General features: G+C 44.1%; 1 protein-coding gene across 2 annotated transcripts in view; it reads left to right on the top strand.

Moving 5' to 3' along the window:
- The window catches only part of LOC135378318 (disintegrin and metalloproteinase domain-containing protein 10-like), a 128,299-nt gene that overhangs the window by 89,232 nt on the left and 26,424 nt on the right, over positions 1-12,643 (top strand). For both annotated transcript variants that reach the window (XM_064611321.1, XM_064611320.1), the window contains 2 exons: positions 224-322; positions 1,417-1,607. In XM_064611321.1, the coding sequence (XP_064467391.1) occupies positions 224-322; positions 1,417-1,607 (290 nt within the window). The remainder of the gene's footprint in view (positions 1-223; positions 323-1,416; positions 1,608-12,643) is intronic.

Genomic DNA, 12,643 nt, shown 5'->3' with positions numbered 1-12,643 from the left:
TGAGTCGACGAAGGCTGTTTTCATGTTAACCCATTTAGTGGATTCAGCTGGTAAGACCATCTGCCAGGCACACCTATGTTCTCCAAGTTTCAGTGTGTTGCGTTGCCTGGTCTGATCCTTTAAAGAGTTCAGTGGGTACACTCCTGTGCATTGCCAGAGAAAACCATGATGCCGATGTTTAGTCGTGCCATTTAAAGCTGCGGGCTCCACGCACATTTTCCAGCCCTTCCAACAGCCCATGCTGCACTGTTGACTGCAAGTTCCACGCTTCAACGCATATTTGCCGCAATGAAGACGACTGCAATTGGGAAGCATATTGCGAGTATCCTTAAAGGGGCTATGAACTGTACCAAGCTAGCCCGTCAACTGTGATTGCCAGTCGGCGAGCAATCACTACCGCCTCCAAACGGTGATTTTAACTTCACTCTTAAAAATGAACTTCACTGCATAGCACGCTTCTAGCCAACCATCGTCTCGAACGATATATCATTATCGGCCCTGATTTGTTGAAAACTGGAGGCGTACGCCTGTTTTGTGACACTTATGCCGTTCATAATTGTTATAAAAATGGCGTACGCCTCCCATTTTTAACAAATCAGGGCAGGTAACGATATCATTCGAGATGATGGTGGGCTAAGAGTGTGCTATGCGGTGAAGTTCATTTCTAAGAGTGTTGTTGGCTGGGACACCTTTTGTGTAGATGAATCTGATACGTCGGTACCTTCACCACATATAGCACGCTGTCGTCCAATACCATCATCCCCAATGACAATGTTCTCGCTTCTGACTTGTTGACAACGGGAGGCGGAGCTATTATGTGTCATTATGTACGTCATTATGGCTAGAAAATAGGCTCCGCCTCCCGTTTTCAACAACTCAGGGACGAGAACGTTGTCATTCGTGATTATGGTTGGCGAGGAGCGTGCTATGTGGTGAAGTTCATTTTTAAGAGTGTAGAGCAGAACATTATGTGTACCTCTGCGTTGGCGTCTGATTGGATGCTACAATTCTTCAAATGACGTAACAATGGATAGAGGTATCTCGATGGCGGTACGTCTATTCGCCCGTATCGGAAAAAGAGTGTGTTTTTGTATTAACGCTGCACACGTTATGAAGGGGAAGTATTGAACAATAAATTGTAAAGAGAAATGCGAAGCGCAGAAGAACAATATTACACCTATTACACATATAACTAAATACCTGCAGATAGGAGTTCTTACCTCCTTTAAGCCCCAGTCACAATGAGCCTTATGTTTTGTATTGAATACTACAGTTGCTCTCTTTGAAACTCCTTCAATCCAAAGTCGCACACCACATATGGTAACTTCATATGTGAAGCTTAAGAAACCGAAACACATGGAAGTCTTTCTTAGATTACTTGCCATATGCATGATAATCCTCAGCAAGCAACTTCAGCGGAAGAACAGCCAAATGTCCGCCAAGTACGACGAAGGCCGACGGGACTCTCTGTAACTTTGGCACTCAGCTTTGTCACATGGGAGTCTGCGAGGTGTCGCTGTGTGAAATGTACAAAATGAAGCCTTGCTACCTTTCCGGGCCCCATTGGGAGCCGCAAGAAATGTGCCTCATCGCATGCAACAACTCGAGTGAGTCCATCTGGTCGAGTGGTTCGATGGTCGCGCTGAGCTTCCGGATGCAGGGGAGACCGGAGAGAGTTGTCACAGTTCTAACTTCTGATTTTGCGGTGACGAAAGTCGTTCGACAGGCTGATGAAACAAAAACTGCATGTTAGTGCGATCTTTTGGCCGCACAACGCACATATTAAACTAAAGCTGGCTTCAAAAATAGTATATAAAACAGTATTTGCGCGGAGGCCGTCAGTTATGACAGTGCGCCCCAATAGCGGGGCAGTCTGTCGCACGGGCTGGGACAGGTTATCTCAGCTGCATTTCCTCGAAATCTCTATTGTGGCGTGTACCGAGTGGAATACCCATTGCAAGTGCATGTGGAAAACAAACTAAATGGGCAGAAAAGAGCCTATTATCTTAAGCCTTATATTTGCACAATGAGCACGTCTGTCCTAGCGGTACAGGATTTATGGGTGCAGTGCAAGCTAGCCATTATTAGCTGTAGACCGGCATTGTAAATAAAAAGGGGGAATAAATTATTACACGATCTCTAATACAGTTTCTTAGTCGCTCTACCAATTAAAACATGTGACAACCTACCCCCCCCCCAGGAATGGGCCAATTAACGGACACCCAAAGTGACTTTAGCTCACCAGTGGAATTAACTGTGGAACGTATTCTGCTGAAATTTCGCGAAAAGATTTCCAAACGGCGAATAAACATTACAAACACGTGCATTCTTTAGAGAGCTCTCTTTAGTATGCGTCGTGCAAAATTTGAAAATACAAGAACGGAGAAGTTCACTTATTCATCACTGAAACAAGTTTTGAGTTGTGTGCACCTTGCCATACTTTCCATGACAATGAAAGTTTCAATTACTGGCAGCTCGTGCCTCTAACAAACAGCGGGAAAATGGGGGGGGGGAGAATATACTTTTATTAGAGGGAAAGGTCTGCAAGACCAAGGTCAGCATGCTATTCCACAAAAAAACATTGGGAAAATGGCTTACCTGCTGAGCTTCGTTACCTTTTCATGATTATAGGTCATCTACGCTGTATCCTATATCTGTTAAAAACACAAATAATTCGTTTCTTGGAACTATTTCACATGACACGCAGAGCACAATCTTGCCCATTTCGACCTATAGGCCTAGATGGAATATTCCCAGGCTCCGAACCAACTATGGTAAATAACTGTTTAAATAAATAAGTTTACTGTTCCTCGACTTTTGAATGATGCGGAAAGTGCTAATATCGACGTAGTCTCTAGCAGTAAGAAAGATATCTTAGATTACTTTCTGTGTGCATAGGGAGTATTATTATGTTATACATTTATATGATATGGTGTCACTGATGTGACTGTGCAATTTTGGCCTACTTTTCGGAGTGCATTGGGAGTATGTTGTGTATGATAGGATGTCAGTTATGTGAATTGAGTCCTCTATACTTATGATTGTGATGGCCTTTTTTTTTCCTAGTGCGAGTTGCACTATATTTTCCCTGTTGCACTGTTGTGCTGAAGGGGCGAGCCTCGTCAAGCCGCCTCCGCGGCTTTTTGCTTACCCCTTTTCACAGTAATGTGAATAAACTTATTATTATTATTTAAGTAAAGTGTGACAACTGACCCGTGTGACAACTCTCCCAGGTCTCCCCAACTTTTTGCTGTCACATTGTCTTCCGTCAGCAGTGGCATTTGTCTACACTGGGAGCAGTACGTAGTTAGCACTGAGTTAGCACTTCTTTACCGTTGGACAGAGGAACGCACACGAATCACGCCTTTTTTTTTCTGAAGCCGATACTAATCGATCCTCACGTGGTTACATAAGAAGAAATTCCTGAGGAGGAAAATGAAAATCTGTTCCAGCGTCAGCTGGGGGATTACGAACATCGTAAGCTTTAGAGACATCCTCTTTCAAGACATAACACTTTTATTATTCAGATATAAGGACAGTGAAGTGATGGCTTTTTTCGACAGGGAGATTCCATAGCCGGAAGGCCCTCTGCCAACCATTCGACTCAGAGAATACATGATGCCAGGACATCGACGGAGTGTCAACATGCGTTCATCACATATACAACACACTTGCAAACACTCATGCTGGTAATGAAATGTTTCATTAACATTGATTCGATGGAGACATTCATCCAACTGACGCGTCTCGTTTCGTGTCAGAGTAACACCATAGGGCTTCGCTCGACCATCTTTATCCCACATTCTAATGGAGAGCAAGTCCGAGGGGCACGTGTGCACATAAACGTATTCCTCCAGTTCTACCTCCAGGGTACAGTTGCCTTGTTGAAGTTCAGTGGAAAATTGTGACTTTTTAAACTGTAATATCAGTACTATTGCGAGACATATATGAAACCCATGAGAAGTGACAAACCACCCGCACCTATCCATGTCACACAGTGAAATGACAAGAACGGGGCTTTAAAGAGAATTTTTGTTTCGCTTTTACTACATGGAATTTTTTTAGGCAGCAGTCTATTTTTAAGAAGGTCGATGGTTATAATACTAATGTAGCCTGCCACAAAATGAAGTTTTGAGCGGACAGCATACTCCAGCAATTCGTATAGCATCCACTTCATTCACGTAAAGCAACAGACTGCCAATTGTACATGCCCAGTCTTGGATTACTTTCATACCTCCTGGGGACGACCTCAGCGAACAGCCACTGTGGACTCCAGCATAGATTTTCTTTGCAGTCTTCCAAACACCCCTACTTAGAGAAGGATCTGGCATCGTCTTAAATAGCACCATGTCTGTGACTACCTTAAAGGCTTCCACTATCACTGGATCGGATCCCTCTGTCAAATTGCAGTCCATCATTTCTTTCCACGTTGCATGAGGCTTTCCACGCAGACCTTGCAGTCGAAAATCGAGGTATTCGATAGTCCTGCATCCTTCAGGCACATCCGAAGTCTGGGAGCAGTCCATATTGAGTCAGTCAATCAAAAAGATAATTTCCTGGAGTAATTTACCGGAGTGAATCAAGTACTGCAGCTCGCCATTCTTGGCTCGTCTTTTTATAATCTTTTCTACGGTTGGAATCTGTCGCACTCATACAAATTCGCTCTCACAGAAACCACCAATGATATGCTCAATGTGCAGGTCACGTAATAGGTAGGTATCGGGATAACCCAGTTTGATAGCACGCACAATGAACAATTTTGTTGTTGCAGAACTTAAGTACTACTTTACCAACTGGTGTCTGTATTTTGCAATTCGTACAACATCTGCAACATTGTAGCATGGTTTCTTTAGTGGTCCAGCTGGGGTGGGATAGAGTCTCGCTCCAAAAATGTGTTCATTTCCTTTGTTTACATTCACGGGTCTAGCAGAAAGAGATCTATGTATTCGATTGTTGTATGCTTTTACTAGGATGTCTACATATCGTTTGTGGCCGATATGTAAAGATACGATATAGAGTAGACATTATAGTCCTTTGAATTATCTCATAGTTAGCGGCTTTACACTGAGAATGCGAGCTGTACCAATAAATACCCCTTTTCTTTAAAAACTTTTGCACTAAACTGTTGACGAACTCGCCCCCGCGATCCGTATGCAGAAGACTGGGTGTACCGATTCGTCTAAAGGCAAGCTTTAAAGCACGTACTATCTCAGGTGGTCTTTTATTACGAATGGGTACAACTGCAAGAAGGCGAGAAAAAACGTCTATGCGGAATAGCACATGGTGAAAGCCACTGTTATGATGTTTAAGTTTCTGTACATCCTTCACGTCGCTTTGGAAGGTTTCCTTCACACCAAGGGCTACTATTTTATGGGACATCGAAGGCTTCTTGAACTCTTTGTGCAGACTGTAAGGATCACCCGTCTCCAGAAACTTGACAACTTTGCTCTTCTTTACACCAATGCCTTGCACAAGTCTCTGTTTTCCACCAAAACTGGCAACATATTGTGGATCGTAAGTAGGCAGTCATTAACATTTTCGCTTCCTGCCGTGCACTCGAAGAGCGTCGAGAGCCAGATATGCATTAATCGTAGCCGAAACGTCACCTCTCATCCAATCAGGTTGCTTATTGTGAAGTTTGTACCGCAACAACTCCACAATAGAGGATTGGGGAATCACCTCTGGCAGTGACAGATAACTCTTCCACTCTCGTCGTACGCCAGTACAGTTGTTATTAGTTGAAGCATTGCCAATACCTTTTTATGATGTCTTGAGGGGAAGTGAGACAGTATCTTTGCATCCTCAAAGTAACCCTTTTCGTCTTCAGCTAAAAGAGAATCCATTGTTGATGTCGAGCACGTTTTGCGGCACGTGTAAGCGGTGGCGATGTTTCAGTAGCGGGAGTTGGTGAGCGTCTGCTTGAAGTCGATACTGTGACACCCTTTTGAAGTCATGATGAGAGTACAATGGGTGACGGCAAATTCAATTTCTCCAGATGAGGTAACATGCGATCAAGATATGGAGGTCTCTGAGTACTACGAGCTCTGGATACGAGATAATAAACGAGGTCAATTATATTGGTATCCTCTTCTGGTTGTCCATCATTAATGATCTGATAGGTTTTCGGATTCCACGAAATGGTTTGCTGCAGTATATGCAAAAGTTGTTTGGCTTTGACCTTATAACCACTGCTCATAAAAGCAGCGACAGCGTCACTTCTCTCATCTTCTGTCATCTGTGCACTCTCTTCTCTCCTTGTAGCTGTCGCAGTCCTATCCGTCACCACATTGGGATGCAGCAAAGAGTGGAGATATTGAATTATCTCTTTTGCTTTGATGTCATCCAGTGCATTCTTGTGCAGTATTTCAGGAATAGGAGATTCGCGATATGGAACAAGCTCGTACTTCTGCATGAGTTATACTCCGATTGCTTTTGCAATCGCTCTGCCCCTACCCAGTAAACCATAAATGTCCCTGGGATGACTGCAAGACATCCTTACCAGGATATCTGGACTACCAGTGGACGTCCACAATCCTCCCGATGATGTCTGAGTGGACATCCCATGGATGTTAAAACAAGCATCCATATCATGTCACTGGAATGTCTTTCAGAGACATGATCTGGTACCTTGTTGGGACGTTTTTTATGTTATGCTAGGTGTATATACTTTGAGCAATATCATGATGCAGATATGTGGTTCAGCTTCAACGTTTATTGGTGTACTGACTGTGTACAGTAAGACAGCTTTACATAAAAATACTCTCGACTAGAGTGAATTAAAAGCAAGATAGGAAACTACAATAGTACCACAGCAGCTAGGAGCTTATACATATGCTGGGTTTATAAGCATTTTTAGCAGAATTGAGACAAAAATAACAGGTTGTGTAGAGAACCAGGTTAAGCCACATTGTACTACATAGCATGTAACCAGAGTAGCAGAGGCACTGCCGTGGTAACACACGTTTATGGGTGTGTTCCCTATTGACCAGTGATATCAGGTTTGATGTGATTGGGGACACTGTCTTGATGCTCATGTTAACACGTGGAGCTGCTCTGATACTAATGTTAACAGAGCTGTTCAGGCTGATGTTAAGACTAGAGCCGCTCTGATGCTGATGCTAACATGAGGGCTGCCTTGATGCCGATGTGGCACAATAGTTGCATTGATGCTGGTTATGGCAGTCTTGAAAATGCTGCTGTGTGGCCATGCAGCAACGGCAAGCTATTCACCGCCCCTCCTCGTCGCTGTCTGCATGCTTTCTGAAATGTTCTGCGAAGTACGCCGCTCATGTCTGGGGGAGATGAGAACCCGCAAAAACCCACGGCGAAACAGTAGATAGAAGCAAGAAATCGCTTTATTCACCACTCACGAGTACGTACCTCTGAAATTCATTCATTCCCCATTCATCATCAACACACCTGAGCGCTCGTCTCACGCGGGCACAAAATTCGCAATGATCAGACGACGAACAACAATGAAAAAAAAAAAAAAGCACATAGATTCTCACTACCGGTCCAACTTGCCCTTCTCAAAGTATTTGCAAATCTTGTAATGACGTGCATGGGTCTCCGCCACATTGAACGCAATGCTTGCGTCTTTCTTCCTGGTGCACGTTGCGCCATATACGCCTAATCTGCAAGAAATATCTTTTCAGAAAACACGATAACAGCATAGCCATGTGCAGTAGGTGTCAAGACATATACACACCGTCTGCACAAAGTCGCTCACGGTTTCATCTTGGGTTCCATCTCCCTGTCGTAGTTCAGATTGCCTGCAAATGGACTGAAATCTACAATGACATAATGACAATGCATATGCACAGCCGAACGTATTTTTCACAGTTATATTGATTACACACCTGACACGGCAAAAATCCTGATGGCGAAGAGCGATTTTGGCTTCAGATACAGGGCCGAGTCCTCACTTGACATTTCAAACGAGCCTGACTGGTCTGCTGGGGGTTGGCAGAAACATTTCCCCTTACGGGCCCTTTCTCAGACGGGTTGCTAGAACGACAGCATAAACTGGGAACTGCATTACAAACCCTCAAATAGCTGCAGACTTAGCGGAACAATAACACGCTCGAGATCATGCGTACCACCCGCGGCGATGAGAAACGTCCGTTACAGCCAAAGCGAACCCAACAAAACTGCGCATGCGCGAAAGACAGCGCTGGCTGGTGGCATGGTGAACAGGCAAGGACACGGGAGTTCGTGTTAGCATGCAGCCAATGCAGCCATCGCGGCCCAAGAAGCAAAAATAGCAAACTGTACACAATAATTTTTGTCCATTTAAACTGAAAAATCTTGTATCGGGCACGTGCCTGGTATCATGCATATCTAATTCCACTGAAGTGACACTCACCCCCACCTTAGAACCACATTACGTCCAGAGCAGAATGTCAAAATACAATCCACAGGATGCCATGCAATTGACAACCTTTGTGACACTACCTATGGATGTCCTAATGATGTTTAAATTGGACGAGGACGTCTGGACAAGATGAGGACGTCCATGGGCTTTTTATGGTTTATTGGGTAGCGATGAGATGAGATCGAGTAGTGGTGGCAAGAGGAACTGCAAAAACCCACCAGTTTGTTGCAATACTCTGCGAACTTTCTGCACACTGCTACCGTCTCATTTTCCAATGCTTGAATTGGGATTGCATAAGGTTTCAGTTTTTTTCGCACACTCGTGTTGAATTCCAATGGCAGATTCAGAGCGCCTCCGGAGCAAGTTTTGTTGCTCCGCCGAGATCAAGTCTGTTCGATTGGCAGATTGGGAACAGTTCTGGAGTATTCCAATGGCAGCTTCGGAGCGGCATTCGAGCCAAGGTCGCTCCAGGGAGCACCCCAGACTGCTCCGCCAAAATAGGCAGATTCAACCGGAACTCTACGTGACGTGTCACTTGTCGCGCGTGCTTCCTATTTCCTGTCTCTATTTCGCCAACATGGCTGCTTTGCAACGCGTCTTCGCCGTTACTAGTATTTCGCGTCGTACGTTGCCGATTTTATTTCATGAAGGAAGCGAGAATCAGACATTACCAGGGCAACGTTAGGAGATTAGGAGGACCTTGACGTTGCAAAACATGGCGTTATAATGGAACATGAGCATCTTCTTCTTCTTCTTCCTCCGTCTCTGGCCGCCATCCACCAAGGGAGGTTACCCAGCGCTAACTCCAAGTTGTGCGGAAGTGTTCCAGTCGCAGATTCGGATCACTTGCTCTAGGCCAGATCAAGCCGCTCCACTGCGGAGCCTGCCACTTGCTCCGACTCTGCCATTGGAATTCAACATCGGAGTCACTTGAATATTCCCTTTACAGAGATTTATACAAATCTCTCTAATAGCTGTTAACTGATTCTTTGTAGCATGTTCCAGGAGATGGTAACGTTGTTCGGGCGACTTTGTTTCAGCAAGCAAGTGCAGGAAATGAATATTCTTCCGCACACGCTACATGTCTTATATACTATCTGCCGTCGGTCGTCAGGGAAAATATTTGTCCACACTCGGAGGTGGTCCAGACACTTTTGAGACAAATCGATTACTACGTATGAATATGGTTCCTTGCATGCATCTTTATATATGGTGGAGAGCAAGTCACTTTTACCTCGCCCAAACAACTGTCGGGAAAGTAACTGCATCTGATCCACTATACGTGCAGAACGACACAAAATCAGAGCGCTGCTATTAAACTGACACCGATATAGGGGCTCATTGACGAATAAATATTGTGTAATAAAAGTAGATGAACAATTTAGATGGTGACAGCTAGCTACGTAGAAATTAGATTTCTTTAAGTCGACCTTTGTCAGCCAGACAGTCGTCAAATATGATTAAAGAATTTCTGACGTTCTCCAAGTTATCTGGTATATCTCGCGTAAATGTGACTTCGGAGAATTTATCAAAGATTGGTTGCTTGTATAAGTATACAGGGTGTTTCAAAAAACGTGTCATTCGGACTGTATAAAAAAACGGGGCGACGGAAAAATACGGGGTAAACGGCCAGGGTGTCGGAGCAAACCGAAAACCGGAACCGAAAACCGAAAAAAAAAACGCTATTTTGGTGCGAACCGGAACGGAATCGAAACCGTATACGTTTTTTTCGCTCAGGAGGGAAACCGAAAAATATATTTAACGGTTTTCGGTCTAAAATAAAACTTCGCCGGTTTGGACTACGGATAGGCGAATGAAACAGACGTCGTGTGCTCTGAAGTCATGTCATGGGTACCATACGAGGGTTACGGTTACGGTGGAATGTATGTCGGTATACTATGACCCTTAAGCTCCCTTTGTAATGATTTATCGTTCGCGCACGCACACAGGCTTAGAGGTACATGTGACTCTCTAGCAATGTGCCGTACTGTTCGTTCTAATTTGATCCCCGCAAACTCTCCTCAACTAAACAGCGACCCAAGGGGGCTGCATAACGGCTTCTTTATATGTAATGTCGTGCAACGCGTCCCTTGTTTGAGAGCATCTAAGTTGAATACATTTACGTATACGCGAGGGCAAGTCCGTGCGAAGTGGCAACTCTTTTGTGGACAGGACACGAAGAAAATAAAACGGAGCCCTCGAGCGCGTTTGTGAGTGAAGGTGTTCCTCGATTTGCGTCGTGCTCGTGCGGTGGTGCTTGCTGGCTAGACAGTAGCAACAGACATTCGGATGGGACGCGATCGCTCCAACCCAGCAAGAAAGTACTTTACGTATGACATCACGACAAACAAGTCCGTTTGTAGCATGTGCTTCAAGAAAGGAGAAAGCCTATTTGAACAGACAGTAACCTACAGGATCCGAAAGCTACCAATTTCACAGCTGTCTATTAATATCAAATACAATGTATGCGGAATAAACGGGTTTACATTTTGTAACATTGATTTTCTTTTGTGGGGATAAATATTCCCAGCAGAAGCGGAACCGGTTAAAAACCGGTATGAACCGTTATTTTTTTGCTCCGGAGCAGAACCGGTACCGGATCGTTTATGATGTAACCGGAACGAAAACCGGAACGAAAAACGTTTCGGTTCGACACCCTGTAAACGGCACTTGTGTGGCAACTGAATTTGCCATCTTGTAAAAATATTTTCATTTGATTTTAATTAAAACCAATCGAATTTCTTTACTTGAACTTCAAAATTTCCCAAGTCAACCTCACGTTTTTTTTTACAGAATTAGAGAGCCCGTAGCGAACTCAGTCAGAACAACCAAGAAATCCGCTCGATATTGCAGAGGGAACTGCCCAAAAAAAAGTCCCGAAGTTGAGGCTTCCGAGTTTCGGGTATTCAACAGCGCACCAAATCAGTCGCAAAGATGCGCGAAGGGCAGGACATGTTCCTGCCCCCATGAAGCTAGAACAGTTTATCTAAAAGCGATAAAACCCCGGTGCAGGGGACACAAAGAGACAACACAGACGAAGCACTGACTGACAAACAACTTTAATGGCAGGGACACATCTTAAATATACCAACTGCACACCCGACCCCTAGTGGCAGCCAAGGCCGTTTATCGCCGGACCGGCGTGCAGCACAAGACGCGCCGATAACAAGTCGCGTGACATTCCACCATACGTTGATAAGCGGCAAACAAAAATGATTCCGCTTCTTTTTTCCCCCGCCCTGTTTTTTTTTTTTTCGACCTTCTATCCTTCATGGGGGCAGGAGCATGTCCTCCTCTCCACGAATCTTTGCGTCTGATTTGGTGCGCCGTTGTATACCCGAAACTTTGAAGCCTCAATTTCGGGACTTTTTTGGGGCAGCTCCATTTGCAATATCGAGCGGATTTCTTGGTGGATCTGACTAAGTTCGCTACGGGCTCTCTAATTTTGTAAAAAAAAAAAAAACGTGAAGTTGACTTGAGAAATTTTGAAGTTCAATTAAAGAAATTCAATTTCTTTTAATTAAAATCAAATGAAAGTATTTTTGCAAGATGGCAAATTCAGTTGCCACACAAGTGCCGTTTACCCCGTATTTTTCCGTCACCCCGTTTTTTTATCAAGTCTGAATGACACGTTTTTTGAAACACCCTGTATGTAAAATATACAATGAAATGGTTTGATGAAATGAAAAACGGATGCTCTGTGAGTCAAAACTCTTGTTACCAGCGTTGTTTTCCCACTCTGACTTTGCCCTGAAATGGTTATCGAAGCAGGAGTAATGAACCGGTACGGTCCGACCTCGGTCATCATTTTTTTTTTTTCACAGTGAAATACTGTACAGTATGATATTATGTGAGGTTTCAGAAACTGACAGCTCATGTAGGAGAGAGACACCACTCCAATCTACTTGCTACAGGCAACTGAGAAAGTTGTTCATAGAATCTGAGTTTATTTGGCAGTTGCTATACATTAGTTTTCAAGTTGATAATTGAGAAAGTCAATCACGAACAGCGTGACGAACTTTGCTGTTGAGTGATATCCCAACTTCACAGCGATTTCGACAAAACAAAGGCTTTCTGTTGAAAGCAACAGAGGATCGATTTGTCGTTTGTAGTCCATCAAATCATCGATTTGGTGTGACCAGTTGGTTAGCAAACCGAATGGTGTGTCGTATGAAAGGAAACGCTCTTTATTGAGACTCGCATACAGTCTCCCAGATGCCAATGTTTGGGAAGTTCTTGAAAGAGGACAATGTTGGTGACAATCTTGAA

Source organism: Ornithodoros turicata, chromosome 1 (assembly GCF_037126465.1).
Source record: "Ornithodoros turicata isolate Travis chromosome 1, ASM3712646v1, whole genome shotgun sequence".
Lineage (NCBI taxonomy): Eukaryota > Metazoa > Arthropoda > Arachnida > Ixodida > Argasidae > Ornithodoros > Ornithodoros turicata.
Note: the sequence above shows the minus strand (reverse complement) of the source record. Positions and strands in the feature narration are given on the sequence as shown.